The sequence below is a fragment of the Heteronotia binoei genome, chromosome 19 (assembly GCF_032191835.1).
Source record: "Heteronotia binoei isolate CCM8104 ecotype False Entrance Well chromosome 19, APGP_CSIRO_Hbin_v1, whole genome shotgun sequence".
Taxonomy (NCBI): Eukaryota; Metazoa; Chordata; class Lepidosauria; order Squamata; family Gekkonidae; genus Heteronotia; species Heteronotia binoei.
The window spans coordinates 23,357,402-23,374,779 of NC_083241.1; the positions used below are offsets into that span (position 1 = coordinate 23,357,402).

The window sequence follows — 17,378 nt, forward strand, 5'->3', positions numbered from 1 at the left end:
GTTCAGATTACTGTGAATGTCCTGCTTTCAGAAATGTGAACCATTGTGCCTTAAATTGTATTGGATTAATTAACAGATGGAACACTGGCTGCCTTGTTTCTATAGAAGTCATAAGTATGGAAAAGATGCAGAGTTATATGGACACCTAGTTGATCAGTTCATTCTTCTGAACGCAGCTGATACCAACGAAAAGAATCCCGACGCTACAATAAACATGGATTCAGAAATTTTAATTCATCTCACTCTGAAAGCATCCTGAAAGCTATCAAATCCACTAGTTAAGGAAAAAGCTGACAAAGGCTCTTACTCTGAGGTACCCACAGCACTGGAATATTCAGAAATTGTAAACTGTTAAAAGTCTATTTATTTATAGTGTTGAGTAATAACATATCACAGGCATTTTATGTCTCCATAAATCCATGGGAATCTGTGCCTTCCACATGAAATAAGTGGTAGTGTGAAATAAACTCTGAAAGAGCCGTTACATTTGTGACACTGGGGGAAAGGAGGCCATTGACAACAGGTGCATTATAGCCGCATTGTGTTCCAGCTTTCTGTACAGCGCTTGAGTGAAAGGAAAGGTTCCCTGTGCAAGCACCAGTCATTTCAGACTCTGAGGTGATGTTGCTTTCACAAGGTTTACACGGCAGACTTTTTACGGGGTGGTTTGCCATTGCCTTCCACGGTCTTTTACACTTTCCCCCCAGCAAGCTGGGTGCTCATTTTACTGACCTCGGAAGGATGGAAGGCTGAGTCAACCTTGGGCCGGCTACCTGAATCCAGCTTCTGCCGGAATTGAACTTACATCATGAGCAGAGAGTTCAGACCACAGTACTACAGTACTGTTGCTTTACCACTCTGTGCCACGGGGCCGCTTTTGAGTGAAAGAGCATATACCAAATGTATGAACCTGTGGTTCTTCTCGTACTGAGCAGGGTTACTATCACAAAAGCATATCATCAGTAGGGTAACCTCTTTTAGGATGATTATGAGACAGGTTGATTGAAAGTGTTCGATAAAGTCAGGACAACCATTATTCCCACCTGCAACCGAGTTGCTCTAGGAGGATGCTGAAGATTGCCCAGTGCTAGTATGCTAGTATCAGCTCCAGTTGCCCACTTGGAACTCAAGAAATATGGGTGTAAAACGGGATGCAAAAGTAAGGCTTGTGGTTTGAATCCAATTGTTTTTATTGTTCAAACATACTTAAATGTGGTATGTCTGAACAATAAGCTGTGGAGTCCTGTGAGCAAAAATTCTACTTTGTGAGCTACTGGTGTTAAAATTGTGAGCTACTGCATAAATTAATTTGTTCTAGGGCCATTTTTCATGAGCTAAGACAAAAATGTGTGAGCCAGAGGCTAAAAAACTGTGAGCTAGGTCACACTAACTCAGCTTAGAGGGAACACTGGTGGTGACAACAGCAAAACGCTAAAACGCCACTGTTCAATGCCCAGGTAACCAGCACTGAAGATACAAGTGATGAATATAAAATTCTGGGAGGCTTCATGTATAAAGACTGCATTCAGTTTTTTAAGATTATTTAAATAAAAGATTTTCATTTAAAATATATTTTGCCTTTGTAAATAATGAACAATATATATATAAATATAATTATCTATTATCGCATCTTCAGCCTTATGGCTAAGTGTAGTAGTATCTAATGTAATAATCTAAATGAATTGACTTAATAAGAGAAGCCACTGCCTTCAGTTTGCAAGATCCGAACCAAACTGCCAATGATAGGATGTTTTAGCTGTAATTAATTCACAGGATTGCCAAAGTCAGAAGCAACATGATGACATATAACATACACATATAATAAACAAAATATTGATGGTTTACTTGTACTTATCAGTACTTGTGATCTTTATCATAATTAGGGGCATAGATCATACATGAATACTGGTAAAGAAGTGAGGAGGCAGATCTGATGAAAGGGTGGGGATTAGATGGTTCCAAATTTCTTCAGAGTTGTGTTTAACATGAAACCGAACAAAGCAGAACTCTATGATCCCATGTAAAAATCCCGAGGGATGAAGGGTAATCTTTCTCTACTATGAGATATCTCTGCCAAGAAGGAACAGATCCGTTTTTGTGTTCCTTGGCAGGGGGATGTCCTGTGGAAGAGAAAGACAGCATCCACTGAATAGAACCCTCAGTCTAATGAGAGGGTTTGCAAACACCTGCCAAATCTTGGTGATGTGGCCTTGGTTTGGCGTCTCATTTGTATAGATGTTTCAGCAAAGAGATGCAAGTGTTTATATGGCTGAGGATCGACAGCTAATTAGTACTAGGACAAAATGTATGTTCTCAGAGCTGAAAGCTTTGTTTTCAGATTGCTGACACTCCCTCTAACCTGGCCAAATGCTGCTAATACAATGCAATAAGGGAGCTTGTGTTTGACAATAGAATGATTGATTATAGAGCTGAACTTGCTAAACAAGATAAATGCTAAAAATGCTAAAAGGAGTTCAGGGCTTATGCTTATTCAAAAATATATGCTTGAATAATATGGGCAATGGGCAGAGATAGCTGGTAGTCAACTCTCGTGGGTAAACTGAGAACATCTTTACAGTTCTTATCCTTACTCTACGCGTAAATAATATTTTGCATTCTTGTACTTTAAAAGTTTTTTTTATCTCACATCATAAAAATGGCAAAGAGCATTTAAAATCCAATACAAGTACCAGTTAACATGTAGCATAAAATTCAGTGAGAGGTTATTGCCAAGTCTAGGCCCAGAGTGGCTGGCTGTTGCCTCCTTTCCCACCACTGACGGTTGCTTCTCCTATCCCTTGATTTTACAACCCAAAATACTTTGTAAGAGGGACAGATGAATCCAGACACAACCAAATCTAAATTGTTGTGGACAAATGGCCACACTTAACTTCTTTACATCATTAGCTTGCCTCTGTTTACTTGGAAGCAGCCAAGTAAATATTTTCAAGTAAGGTTTCCATCATAACCATACTTACTAAGTAGCATTCCTTTCCTCCCTCAACGATTTTATTTTATTGCTGGTGTTCTCTATGATGAACCTGACATTAAACACACAGTATATTCTTGCTACTCAAACTCACTTATTCCTCTATTTACTGTATTATTATTATTATTCGTTACTAATGTCTAAATTAGGAGCAGTCTTGTCATGGCCCTTAATAACTGACACATTTTTATTCTTATGTTTTTGTGGACTATACGTGTGCATCTGACAAAGTGGGCTCTAACGCACAAAAGCTTTTTGTCCAATAAAAATATCATAGTCTTTAAGGTGCAAGCAAGACCATTTTGCTGCAACCTACACAGCTACACTACTGGATTAATATGCGCCATATAATAGGGTTTTATACAGAGTGATTTACTTTTCTTGTATCTAGCACTGTAGTTGACCAAATGGCTCTTATATTCTTAATTGTGCTTATGAAGCTTTGTAGCACAGAGACAGAGAAAACAAGTTTAAGGACATTCTGCCTCACACTCTACAGAAGTCCCCAAGATAAAACTGAAGCCTAGATTCCAGCAATCAAAATACCAGAAATTTCCACTGCAGCTCTTTTGCCGACTCCACCCCTCCAGTTCTTTTACTGAATTTGCAGTTCAAGGCCATCTCATATATTATGTAAGGCAAACTGGAGTTCACTATCATGTGGCCTAACTTTGCACAAACATGATGATAAAATTGACATGCTGTGCCTTTCTAGGCCTACATTTAAAGTATTTTTGATATATGATTAACATGGTATGAGTGAAGAGCCACATGGTGAAACTTGAAAGAGAATCCAGTTGTCCCAATCCCAAATATGCTTAATTCAAAAGTTAATTCACCTAAATTGTGGGAATTCTTTCCTTGTATATTGCAGAGTGGAACTTTTACAAGTAGCGAAAAATACCTTACAGGCAGTATTCCCTCTAAACTGAATTAGCATTAGCAAGTTCATAGATTTGTAGCCTCCAGCTCACACATTTTTGTCTTAGCTTAGGAAAAATGGCCCCAGAGCACAATAATTTATGCAGTAGTTCACACAACTTTAATGCGAGTAGCCACAAAGCAGAATTTTTGCTCACAAGACTCTGCTTACAGGCTTTATTTTGGTCATCCCTGTAGAGTGGCATGTGAAACATTTGGGCATTACATGTTTCCAGAACTCCTTGACATCTCCCATTGGTCACTCCACTCAGAGCTTCCAATCACATCACAACCCTAAGTAGATCTAGGTGGCTACTGAGCACTAGAATAAATGAAGCAATAGAATAAAGTCCAGTGGCACCTTTAAACAACAACCCTAGAATTTTCAAAAGAAGTTAGAATGGCCAGACTTTAAAACAAGCACATCATAGACATCCTAGCCATGTAATGTGTCAGTGGGACATATCTGGAGATTGTGATGAAGTATAATCGTGAATACCCAAGTAATACCACTGAACAAGAGTTGAAAAACAGGCTTATTGGCTCTTTGTTATTTTATATCTCAAATTTGTTTTAAGGGTAGGGCTGACAAAAAAAAATCACCATTTATATTGCTGCAAAACAATTTTTGCTTTTTTGAAAAGACATGAAAAGCCACTTGCACAAGTTTTCATTTTCCCAAATACACAATCTTTAATCCTGGTGGTTGGAAAGATTTGTGGTGACACAGAATTCTGTTTTCAAGGGGTGGGAACTCCCATCCACCATAAAGTTCCTAATAATTAGAGGCAGACAACAGCTCTGAAAATACAGGGGAGAGGGTTGTCTTGTGGCATAAATGGGCAGATTAGAACCCACTTCAAACATATTGCATGCTCCATGGGACATTGTAATTAGGAGAAAGGAGCCCTCTTGATCAGACGAGTAGTCCATCTAGTCTAGCAGCCATGGCCAGCCAGTTGCCTGGAGGGCCAGCAAATGGCCTAAAGCAGGGGTGGCTAAACTGTGGCTTGGAAGCCACATGTGGCTCTTTCCCACATATTGTGTGGCTTGCGAAGCCCCCTCAACCCTGTCAGCTGGCGTGGAGAAGGCATTTGTCTCTTTAAATCACTTCTCCCAGCCAAGCCACCTGTCAGCTTGGAGAATTCATATAAAGTTGCTTTCTTTCCACTCCCTCCCCATCTTCCTTCCTTCCAGCTCTTGAACATCTGACATTCATGTCTTGCAGCTCTCAGACTTCTGAAGTTTATTCTATGCGGCTCTTACGTTAAGCAAGTTTGGCCACCCCTGGCCTAAAGACTGAGGCCTTCACCTGTGATGTCCACTCCTAGCACTGGGATCCAGAGGTTTACTGCCACTGGATGTGGAGGTTCCCTTAAAGCTACTAATGATCAGTGTTCCCTCTAAGCTGAGCTAGTGTGAGTTAGCGCACAGTTATAGCCTCCAGCTCACACATTTTTGTCTTAGCTCACGAAAAATAATGGCCGCAGAGCAAACTAATTTAGGCAGTAGCTCACAGCTTTAATGCTAATAGCTCACAAAGTTGAATTTCTGCTCATGAGACTCCACAGCTTAGAGGGAATATTGCTGATGACCCTCCTTCTGCACCTAATACTTTTAAGTTTAAAGCCATCTTTGTCAGCGGCCACCACCACCAGGGTATTGCCTGGCAGTGAATCCCAGTAACTCATCGAGGAGACCAGTCTTTACTTTCATAAGAACATAAGAGAAGCCATGTTGGATCAGGCCAATGGCCCATCCAGTCCAAAACTCTGTGTCACAGTAGCCAATATGTGTGTGTGTGTGTATATATATATATATATATATACACACACACACACACTCACACACAGAGAGATATACATACATACATATACACACACACATATATATATACTGTGGCTAATAGCCACTTTCGCCTCTCTTGTATCTGTTGCCCACTTCAGTCAGTGCCTCCCCACCCCCGGAGTATTAAGCACCGAAAGAAGGAACCCAGGTGTCCTGAACACCCCAACTTCGATGCGTGACTGCAGCACCCCCCCCCCCCGCCATTACAGTTTTTAGGAGGCAGCCTCCCGCCTCGGCCGGCCTCTATGCCGTTTGTGAGCCACTGCGTGACACGAGGATGCTGGCCCGCCCCGGTGTGATCCAGCGCGGGCCCGTCTCTTGTCCTTCGCCGCCAGCCCCGAAGCGCCGCTCTCGCAAGCACTGGAGCCTCTCCTCCTTCCCGGCCGACTCCAGCAGCCCAGCCCCTTTTCTGAAGGAAGGCCGAGCCGCTGAGGAAGGGAAAAAAACACCGGCCCATTTTTACCCCGCCCACAGGCCGCCGCCGCTGCCGCTCCGTCTAGCTCATCCCCAGCCGAGTTCCGCCTCGGAAGCGATGGCTGCCTGAGAGAGCCTCCTCGCCTCAGCCCTGGGACATGGGCCTGCCCCGGCTGCAGAAGACCCCCCCGAGCGGTGAGCGAGCGCCGACGGCCTCCCCGGGGCTCTGTGAGGGGAAACGGGCGGAGCAGAAGCAGGCCTCGTCGCCTCCCCTCCGCCAAGGAGGCGACGACGGGCCCGGCGAACGTGGCCCGTGGAAGGGGCGGCCGCGGGGAAAGTGTCTCCCTCGCGGGGTCTCTCCATCGAGAGGGTTTGTGTTTGGCGAGGCCCTAGTCGGCCTGCCTGGAGTGGGAAAGGGGAGGATGAGCGGCGAGAGAGATGGCGGGGAAAATGAAGGCTGGGCTGGAAAGTCACTCTAGAAGGGCGGCTGGGGTCCTGCCCCATCCTCCAGGGCTTTTAAAATGTGACCTTGGTGAGTCAGTCGCCTGAGGGCTGTTTCCACACATTACGCAGCAACAAACTCGGGGTGGGTTTTTATTTATTTTATTTTTTATTTCAAACTACTCTCAGCAAGGAGCCGCAGCAGCCCATCCTGGTTCCCTTCTCACGCTTTACCTTTTGGAATGCTTAAGAGGGGTGTGTGTGGGGGGGTATGTTTTAAAAGTGTGATGTGTGTTTCTGGAACTATGTGAAAGTCCAGTGGCAGCTTTAAAGACTAACAACCAGGGGTCGTTTTGTAGAAAAATAGGTGGTGGAGCTCATCCAGGGATTGTTATGCAGCTGCACCTACTATTCAATGGACAAGGTGGGGAGGAGGAGGTGGAACCCTCAGAAAGGTTCAGGAGCTGTGTTCCTGTGAGCTCCTGCTGAATCCGAGGCCTGCTAACAACATTTATTGCAGCAGACATTTTAAAAAACAAACCCTGGAATAAATATCAGTAGGGTGCTGCTGGATTAATTTGGAAACTATATAAACACTAAAACAGCAGAAAATCTGTTTTACTTCAGTTTTCAGTGTCTGCTTCTATTTACAGTAACTCTTTTTCTGTCAACTGCTGTTGCTTTCCTTGTTCTTCAGGTTTCTTTTGTATGCTTTCTTACTCTTGAGTGACTTGTTGGGTAAGGTCTTTTGGGAAGTCCTTAACCTTTTAAGGGGAAAAAAAAGGAAACAGGTAACATTTGTATTTTTTTAAGCATAGTACTTGAAGAAGCTCTTAGGAACTTGCCTTTGGGCTCCTTCACATGTGACAGTAGTTCCAAAAGTATAGCCACATTGCCATGAAAATAAACAAGAGTCTTGTGGCACCTTAATGGCTAAATTTTATTTCAGCGTAATCTTTTATGAGTAAGACCCTACGTCATCAGATGCAAGGAGATGAAGTCTAAAGTACAACAAGCTTATGTTAAAATCTACTTAGTCATGAAGGTCCTGCAAGACTTATTATTTTTACGTAATGCAATTCCTCGTGTAGGTTGGAGTGTGTCACAGCCACACATTTAAGTGCTTGTGCACACTGGGAACCTACAACGTGGAATTGTCATATGTTGGTCAGTCTGGACACACTGAATTCCTGGAAAGACTGATTGAGACAGGCAGGGAGATCACTCAGTTTTATGCTTTACTTTTTGGGACTACCCTCTCAGTCCCACTGGCCCAAAGGTCACCCAGTGAGATTTATGGCAGTGTGAGTAGTTGAACCTGGGTCTTCCAAGTTCTAGTTTCTCTCTAGAAAAGAGCAAGAGTTCTTGATGTGACTCACAAAAACTCATACCATGCCACACATTTTGTTAATATTTACGCTGCTGCTGGACTCTTGTTCTTTTCTGCTGCTGCAGAGAGACTAGCACAGCTACCCATCTTGATCTAGTCCATCATTGTACATATATTACAGGGGAAGGAAGCCAGAGGAAAAGTGCATGCTGGGCTGGTTGCAGCTATGTGCTGACAAAGCAAAATTTGAACTGGCAGTATTCTGCCTATCATCCGATGGTATGTAAACCTGTAATAGTGGTACAGGAACTGCCTACTATTTCCTGTTAGTCATATGACCATGAAGGCCACAGGATCTTTAAGGAATGCAGGAAATGCTTCCCTTTCACCAATGAAGACTGTGCATATGTCAGTCCAGTAAGTAGTGATATTAAGTTACTACTTATAATTTTAATTCTGTTGTTCATAGATAGGTAGAAAAAGCTTTAGTTATTCTCCGTAATGAAATAATGTAATGAGAGTATAAGGAATCCACCATAGAACTACCTACTTATAGATCCCAGTAGGCAGCCTGTTGGTCTGAAGCAGTAGAACAAAACAGTAGACAAGGGCACCTTTAAGACCAACTAAGTTTTATTCAGAATGTAAGCTTTCGTATGCTCTTAAGCAGACTTCATCAGACAGAATGGGGAATGAATTCTGCTTAAGAGCATACGAAAGCTTACATTCTGAATAAAACTTAGTTGGTCTTAAAGGTGCACTTGTCTACTGCTTTGTTCTTTTACCTGCTGATCTCAGTGCAGGATGTGTGGTTGTCAGTAATACACGAATGTGAAGCAGAAGTGAATATATGGACTGAGAACTTCGTGTATTAAAATATGTTGTGAATATATTGGATTTTTTAAATGCCGGCTCTGAAGTTGCCTCTGGTAAATAATTACAGAAATGTTTGTTTATATTTATAAAAAAATCATACTAGCAAAAATCATGATGTATAGGAAGTAAAAGGACTGATATGTGGGAAATTATAAGAAATGAAGGGAATAGCGTTCAGTATGATGGGTTGTTGACTATGCAGTCCTATTATGCCCTGCAAAGCCCATTCACTTCAACAAACTTTGAAGGGTACTTTGAGTTAGGATTTCTGCAGTAACTTATTAACAAATGAAAGGTGTTGTAGAAATATCTGACACAAACATGTGAGAACTGAACGGTGTTTGGCTTGATAATTTTGAATGGTGTACAGTTGTAGCCTTTCTGTGAAGACTTTCATTCATATCTTAACTCTATTGCAGTAAGCAGAATAAATTTTACCAAGTCTGGTGGTTAATATTTATTAATATTAATTTTGTAAATCTTGTGTCCATATGTAGATAAATGGTATAACCAACATCTTATTGAAGGCAGCCACAAAATCTCTCTTTACTTTAATGGACTTGGGTTGCATTCAGATAGGGTTTTCAACCATGCATTTTATCCATGATGTGGTCTAGGTAGAGTTGTTCTCCAGGAATAAATGCTATTGTGAGATTTGCAAGGTTTTGTATAGCACAGTCTGTTCCTGGAATCTAACATGGTTCATAGTGGGAAAGGATGGGTTTTGTTTTTTTTTTTGCTTTGTTTTGGTTTTGGTATTTGCGTGTGGGGAGGGGTGTATGTGTGTGTCTACACTTGGAAGTCATGGCAACTTCTGGTGACTGACCCCTACTGGGGACCTGTATAAAGAAAGGTGGCTGAATAAAGCTTGCCCCTGCCCTTCTGACTGCTGGTATTTCAAGGAGGTCTCCCATCCAGGTACTTGCTAAGTTGACCCTGCTTAGCTTCCAAGATCTGATGAGATCAGACTTGCCTGAGCTATCCAGGTCAGGGTGAGAAAGGGTGTTTTAAAAATGTTGGGGGGGGTGGTTTGCTCTTAGCATGTGGGAAGCACCAGGCTCTATTTGAACACACACAAAAAGTAGCTTTACATTCTCAGTCTGAAATAGATCACATTATTTTAGTGGACTGAAATCAGTTTGTTTGTACTGTAAAAATGTCACATCAAGCATTTCCCTGGCTCTTATGACAGTCTTGATTTAATTAGTTTGTCGCATCTTACTTGCTCTAGTGTCAGTGAGAGAGAGTAGTGGCGAAGGAAGTATAGCCCAAGACTCTGGCACATAATAACTGGTACATGAATGTCTATATAGGCAGGATCTTGCAGGGGGGGGGGGGGGAAACTGCCAGGTTTTGACCCAGATGAAAGTCACTCATGCAGCAGTAAGAGAGTTTCTGGGGAGGGGGAGATGCAGTGATAGGAATAAGTTAGGAATTGTTCACTGTTCATCTGCTGACCAAATTGCTTGTTTGATCAGCAGATTCTCCTTCCTCCATAGCACATTTTTCTCCCCTTGTCCATTCTATCCTCACCAACAACTGTGAGGTAGAGTAACATGAAAGAAAGTGATTTGCCCAATGTCAGTCCAAGAGCTTCATGGCACATTAAGTGGGAACCTGATCCTGGATCTCCCAGATTCCAGTGTGTCATTAACTGCTATACCAGGGGTGGCCAAACTGCGGCTCCAGGGCCTTGTGTGCCTCTTTCACACATATTGTGTGGCTCTCGAAGCCCCTGCCACCTTGTCTGTTGGCTTGGAGAAGGCATTTGTCTCTATAAATAACTTCTTCAAGCCAAACTAGCTGGCGGCTTGGAGAATGCATTTAAAGTTGTTTTTTCCTACCTCTTTCTCTGTCTGTCTGTCTGTCTGTCTGTCTACCTATCTACCTACCTTCCTTCCTTCCTTCCTTCCTTCCTTCCTTCCTTCCTTCCTTCCTTCCTTCCTTCCTTCCTTCCTTCCTCCCTCCCTCCCTCCCTCCCTCCCATCTTGCAGCTCTGACATTCATGTCTTCTGGCTCTCAAACATCTGATGTTTATTCTCTGTGGCTCTTACATTAAGCAAGTTTGGCCACCCCTGTGCTATACAATGCTGGTTTATGAGTATAATGTGATAGCAACTGGGTGAGACTGGTATTCTTAGTAAACATGGAAACCTGTCACTTAGAAATGAAAGAAATCATTATCTGCTGCGCTGTCCAGTTTGTTTTTTAAAAGGTTGATGTATAGTGAGGCAAACTGGAAAGACCTTAAGGGTCCCAGGTATCATCATATGAAAATCTTATTCACATGCATTAGCATTTGGGCCTGTGAAAGGGAAGCACTTTTGAACTTCTATATTTGCTCCACAAAACTAGTTCGTATAAAATGCACGTTTTTGACTGAAATTTGCCTAAAGATGTTGAGGCTGTTTTTGAAGGTCGGAGTCAGCCTTCTATCTGTGTTGACTGGGCATGTTCACAGCTACTGGCTTTTGGAATGTTGTTTTAAAATGTTTGCTCTGCTTGCCAAGGACACATTATGGTCCTGAAGTAGCATTTCATGTTGGATGTCTCCTGTGGAATAAAAGGGGTTAGAAATTATATTGTAAAAAGGGAAGCCTTGTGTACTGAGGTTAAAAGCATTGTAAGCTTGGCTTGTGAATAGCCTACGAGTATTTGTGATTGAGAGAAACCACATTATATTTCCTCTCTTAAAAAAAAAATCACACCAAGGGAGAGTAGTATGTATTTATTTACATAAGCATACCCTGCTATTTTCCCCAATGAGTGTCTTGCGCTGCAGGCCAGCTAACCAGGTATCCTCTGGAGCAGCACCCACTGGTCTCAATATGAAGAGTTGGGAGCATTGATGGCAGGGCTTTTGTGTAGCAGGAACTCCTTTGCATATTAAGCCACACACCCCTGATGTAGCCAATCCTCCTGGAGCTTACAGTGCTCTTAGTACAGGAGAGTGTGGCTTAATATGCAAAGGAGTTCCTGCTACAAAAGAAGTCCTGGATACTAAAGCTGGCACACAGGGTCATGCCTAGTAGCTTAATTGATCCAGCAAGGCAGCCTTCCCAACCTGCAGCCTTAGTGGGCTGGGAGGTGATCATGCTCAGCTGCCCAGCTGGCAGGCACTAAGCTCTTGAGGCTGTTCTGTAGTGTGGCCAGGATCCTGCAAATAAGAATCATCCTCACTGTCTGGCTCTGAGACAGTGTTATGCCCTTCCAGACTGGCTTTTCACCTTCTGCGGGCTGCTTCAGCACAGGCCTTCTGTCACTACTGTTTCAGTAAAGAGCGGGCAGGCCCCGGGGAGCTATGGACTGGGAGCTCAAGACCTGCACAGTGGAGGCATGGTGGCTATCTCAGGGGCTGGCGGTGAGGTTTCACTTGCACGTTCCGACAGGGTGGTTTCTGCCACATCATCTGCTGGCACCTCTGCCATGTCAGGCCCTCCCTGTTCCTAATGACCCTCCTCAGCAGGTGGACTTGGTCCCTCAGGCTCTTCTCTACCCTAAGGAGTATTAAAGTGGCTTACAATCATCTTCCCTTCCCCACAACAGGCACCTTGTGAAGTAGATGGGGCTGAGAGAGTTTTGAGAGAACTGTGACTGACCCAAAGCTTTGAACATATGAACATATGAAGCTGCCTTATACTGAATCAGACCTTTGGTCCATCAAAGTCAGTATTGTCTTCTCAGACTGGCAGCGGCTCTCCAGGGTCTCAAGCTGAGGCTTTTCACACCTATTTGCCTGGACCCTTTTTTGGAGATGCCAGGGATTGAACCTGGGACCTTCTGCTTCCCAAGCAGGTGCTCTACCACTGAGCCACTGTCCCTCCCCCATTGGTTGGAGGAGTGGGGACTCAAACCCAATTCTCCAGATTAGAGTCCGCAGCTCTTAACCACAACACTACCCTGGCTTTCTGAGTCACTCAGGCGGATGGAGGGGGTCATGACAATGGGGACCCAGAGCAGTTTATAACTTCCTTCTTCCATATTATCCTTCCAGCAACTACCCTGTGCGGTAGGCTAAGCTGAGAGAGACACAGGGTATGAGCAAGCACCATTTTACCTTCACCGACAACGCTGTGTGGTAGGGTAGGATGAGAGGGTGTGAGTGGCCCAAGCAAGATTCCTGGTTCTCCTGGGTCTAAGTCTCTAATTACCACATCAAACTAGTTCTTAGTAAAACTGTTATATTCAAATGAGAGTGATCTTTTAAAGTACAGCACCTGTTTTTAATTGTAAACTACTTCAAGTTTAAGCATTTAAAGGATTTTTACTCTCAATTCCTACCAGGGCTTTTTTTTGTGGCAGGAACTCCTTTGCATATTAGGCCACACCTCCTGATGTAGCCAATCCTCCAAGAGCTTACATTGGCCATGTAAGAAGAGCCCTGGAAGCTCTTGGAGGATTGGCTACATCAGGAAAGTGTGGCCTAATATGCAAAGGCGTTTCTGCTACCAAAAAAGCCCTGCTTATTACTATTTATCATGTTAACATCTCCATTTAGAGACTTTTCACATGCCCACTGGGTGCGTGAGATCTGTGGGGAAAGCTGGCATCTGCCAGTTTTCTGCCCCAAAATAAGTTGGCAATAAGTCCTGATTGCTATGTTCAGAAGTTTTGTTGCTTTATTCAGGAGTCTGACTCCTATTAGTAGCCCTTAGTGATGTTACATTATCAATCTGTATTTTAAAGGGGGGCAGTGCTACTTTTTTTCCATGTTCCAATTATACCTAAAAATAATATTGCATTTAATCTCAGCAGAGCCTAATTACACACTGCTTCTTAGGTGGTGAAGAATAAAAATTACATAATGTGTTGAACCTTGGCAATATATTTAGAAAGGACTTGAAGCTTCCAGGATATGAAGTCTTTATTAGTAATCCATAGTGTGTGTGGGAGGAAAAACCAGTCAAAGCTACTGTCTCATGATTAATTGAACAAGGAAGATATGCGCATCAGTGGATGGAGAAATATGTGGGAATGCCTCTGTAGTGAGAGATGGAGAAAACAGTCCATCACTGTGGATAGCATCTTCTTGCCAGTCCATATATTTAAGAACATTTCCTAATAGGCATTTGGTGCAACGCACAAGCGACTCATAACTGGGGATTACAATAGTTAACCCTGCTAGCTTTGAAAGGCATTTGCCTTCTTCAGGAACAAAATGGGTTTAATGTCGAGCTTTCTTGCTTGCATTTCATAGAATCATAGAGACATTAGACCATCTTATATTATTTTGCCATCAGTGGATCAATCCTAGATCCTTATGGATTACCTCCGTTCTCCAAAGGTATCAACTTCTGATGGAACCTTGGGTGATAACCCTATAATTGGCAGATACGAACCCTAAAATAACCCGCTTGGTGGCAAAATACCTGTCGATAGTGCTTTCTTTAAAATGTTCCTGAAAACATCCTCATCAATATTATGCACTATAAATTTATAATAAAATTTTGAATTCTAAGGGGTTTTATGAATTTAATAACAAGGCTGTGTGCAGTTTTTGATTTTAACTTGAGTTCTAAACTGTTGTAGAATTTTGTTTCTGTAAATTTGCCTTTGTTTACAGTTTTATTCAATGTCCTGTTTATTATGTTGAGCTTAAGACCATTGGTCAAAGAAGCTAACAAATAAAGGAAAGAGTTGGAAGGGGCCATACAGACCATCTAGTCCCAACCCCATCATGCAGGATCAGCCTAAAGCATCTCCAACAAATAATCATCCAACCATGTTTTGAAGACTGCCAATGAAGGGGAGCTCACCACCTTCCTAGGCAGCTGGTTCCATCCCTGAATTACTCTGACTGTAAAAAATTTTTTCCAGCCAATACCTTTCTGCTTGTAATTTGAGTCCATTGCTTCGGGTAGGTCCTTGGCTGCCAAGTGGAACAGCTCCTTGCCCTCCTCTAAATGACAGTCTTTCAAATATTTAAAGAGAGCATTCCAGAAACGTTCAAAGAAACATGAAATGTTCAGAATGTTCAAAGATGTAGGCCTTCAAATCAGCCTTTAAGATGTATTTCAATCTTTTATTTTTCAGAAAACAAATATTGCTGATTGGTGATGTAAAGATCTGCACTGCCCTTATTTGAAGAGACATAATACCCTCAGTATTAATATGCCTGCTGTGGCTTCAGTCCCTAAAGACCTATACCTCTGCACTTCACTGAAAGATCTTAACAAAAAGACTGAAATAAAGCCTGAGAAAACCAGTACTAAGAGGTATGGATGCTTGCTTAGATGGCTTTCAGCGCAATCCTGAAGTTAATGGATTTCGAAGGATGTAACTTTGCTTAGGATTGGACTGTTAACCATTTTGTTTCTTATAATCCCATGCAGTGACCATTAAATTCTGCACTCCGTACACACACACTGAAAGCATTTTTACGTTGTAAAAAGGTTGCTATATTCTAGCTAAGTTCCTTTGCTAATGGAGGTGCTCTGTTAATCAGAATTCACTTTCCAGTAAATATAGTTTCTTTCCCCTTGTTTTGTTTGCTTCATTTGTATCCTACCTTTCTCCCCTATGGGGACCCAAGGTGGCTTACATCATTCTTCTCTCCTCTATTTTATCCTCACATCAACCTCGTGAGTTAGGTTAGGCTGAGAGTGACTCACCCAAGGTTACCCAGCAAATTTTCCATGACACAATTGGGAGTTCAAGCCTGGGTATCCCTGATACTAGTCTTAACCTCTACATTGCACTAGCATTTCTTTATAGCATTACTGTGAGTGGGAAAAGTGAGCTTCTTTGAAGATAAACAGTGTTAAGGCGCATTATCACCTGATGAAAATGCCTCACCTTTGCAATTTATAGGTTAAATTTTCAGCATTAATATTACAGTTCAAAGCTGCAGAATGTGTTTTTCTTTTCTGCCAATAGAACTTTCAATAGAGAGCCCACCCTTTGCTGAAAATGCTGTGTCTTGATGTTTAACTGTGTGTGTGTGTGTGTGTAGTGGTAGCGTTCAACAAACTGCTGAGCTTTTTTTGCAACACTAGCAAATGTAATCTTAAGAGACCGTAAATAAAATGAAAGTGACTGCTGTTGTGCAGGAGACTTTGTTTCTTGAGTTGCTTATAATGTTGCTTGTGCTGAAGACAGAATTTCACTTTGAAGAGTTCCATTATTGTGCGTTCTCTCTTTCTGAAAGCAAAACAAACTTTTGTTTTGTATTTTTAAATCCATTTGCTTCGATTTCAAGTTATGTACAGAGTGCCCTTAAGATCTTCAAAGCAGCTGAAGAGTGCCGGTTGGACAGGGATGAAGAGAAGGCATATGTACTTTACATGAAGTATGTGACTGTGTATAACCTTATTAATAAGAGGCCTGATTTCAAACAGCAACAGGTATGTATCCAATTCCCAGTGATTTTATTTATTTACAGATGTAAAGATAAGCATTGCACTTGGAGATCTGAGGGGTTGTTGACAGAATTACATCTTAAGCCAGTGATGTTATTTGCTAAGAAACTTCTGTTACTGAAAACCATTTTTAGTTATAGTTCCTTTCAAAGTTTTGTGGTAGATTTACTGTATGCATTCAGGAAGATGAGCGGTATATCAAGTGATAAGCTGATTATATACCTTGCTTTCCCCTTCTACCAAAAGGTTGCCACATATGCATTGTGCCTAGGGTTCCTTGATCTCATGCCACCATTACCAAGGGTGGATAGGGGCTGTAATTTCTCCAGACTCTGGCAAGTCATGATAACTTCCTTACTGAGCAGGCTGCCATCTATAGCAGTTTTTAGGAGGTGCTGTAAGACTGTTTTATTTGCTAGAGCAGGAGTGTCAAACATGTAGTTCGGGGGCCGAATTAGGCCCCCAGAGGGCTCCTATCAGCCCCCCCCCCCGAGCAACTGGCTGTCATCTGCTTCCTTCTTCCTCTCTCTTGCTTCCTTCTGTATCACAGCTTGCTTTGCAAGGCTTGCTCAATTGTACAGGAGCTACAGAACAAAACCTCTATTTTCTTAATTGGCTGAGGCTCCTCCCTTGGGGAGGAATAGCTTGCTTTGCCAGGCTCTCTCAATCGCACAGCACAGCTACTGAGCTAAGCCTCTCTTCCTTCTATTAACTGAGGCGCCCCCCCCAAGTCCCTGGGAAGGAAGGAAAGAGCCAGAGTTTCCTTTGCTCAGTTCCCTGGATCCCATGGGAGAAATACAAAGAAAGCACCTTTAAGACCAATGAGTGCTAATGTTTTAAGCATGTTTTGAGTTTTTAAAAAATATATATTTGTGTTTGCTTGTGTTCTTTATAAAATTTATATCTCTGCTACCTAAATAGGTACACACATGGCCCGGCCCAACCTGACACGGCCCGGTCCAACAAGGTCTCTTTTATGTCAGATCTGGCCCTCATAACAAATGAGTTCGACACCTCCATGCAAGAGATTTTTAATGAGATTCATGCTGTAGGCATTTTCTTATGAGAGGGTGTTTGTGGGGCTTTATTGTATTATGGATGCTTTTAAATTTAAATTGCAAGCCACCTTGAGCTATGAGACATAAAGCAGACAATGTTCTCTCTGAGTGCAGAGTCTTGTGAGCAAAAATTCTACTTTGTC

The 17,378-nt window shown here is 42.4% G+C and overlaps 1 protein-coding gene across 1 annotated transcript in view; it reads left to right on the top strand.

Moving 5' to 3' along the window:
- The first annotated feature begins 6,271 nt into the window (after positions 1–6,271).
- Positions 6,272–17,378, top strand: part of USP8 (ubiquitin specific peptidase 8) — a 41,642-nt gene continuing 30,535 nt past the window's right edge. Inside the window, exons 1-3 of the mRNA XM_060259734.1 lie at positions 6,272–6,367; positions 14,853–15,034; positions 16,018–16,162. Of these exons, the coding sequence (XP_060115717.1) occupies positions 14,931–15,034; positions 16,018–16,162 (249 nt within the window). The 5' untranslated portion in view covers positions 6,272–6,367; positions 14,853–14,930. The remainder of the gene's footprint in view (positions 6,368–14,852; positions 15,035–16,017; positions 16,163–17,378) is intronic.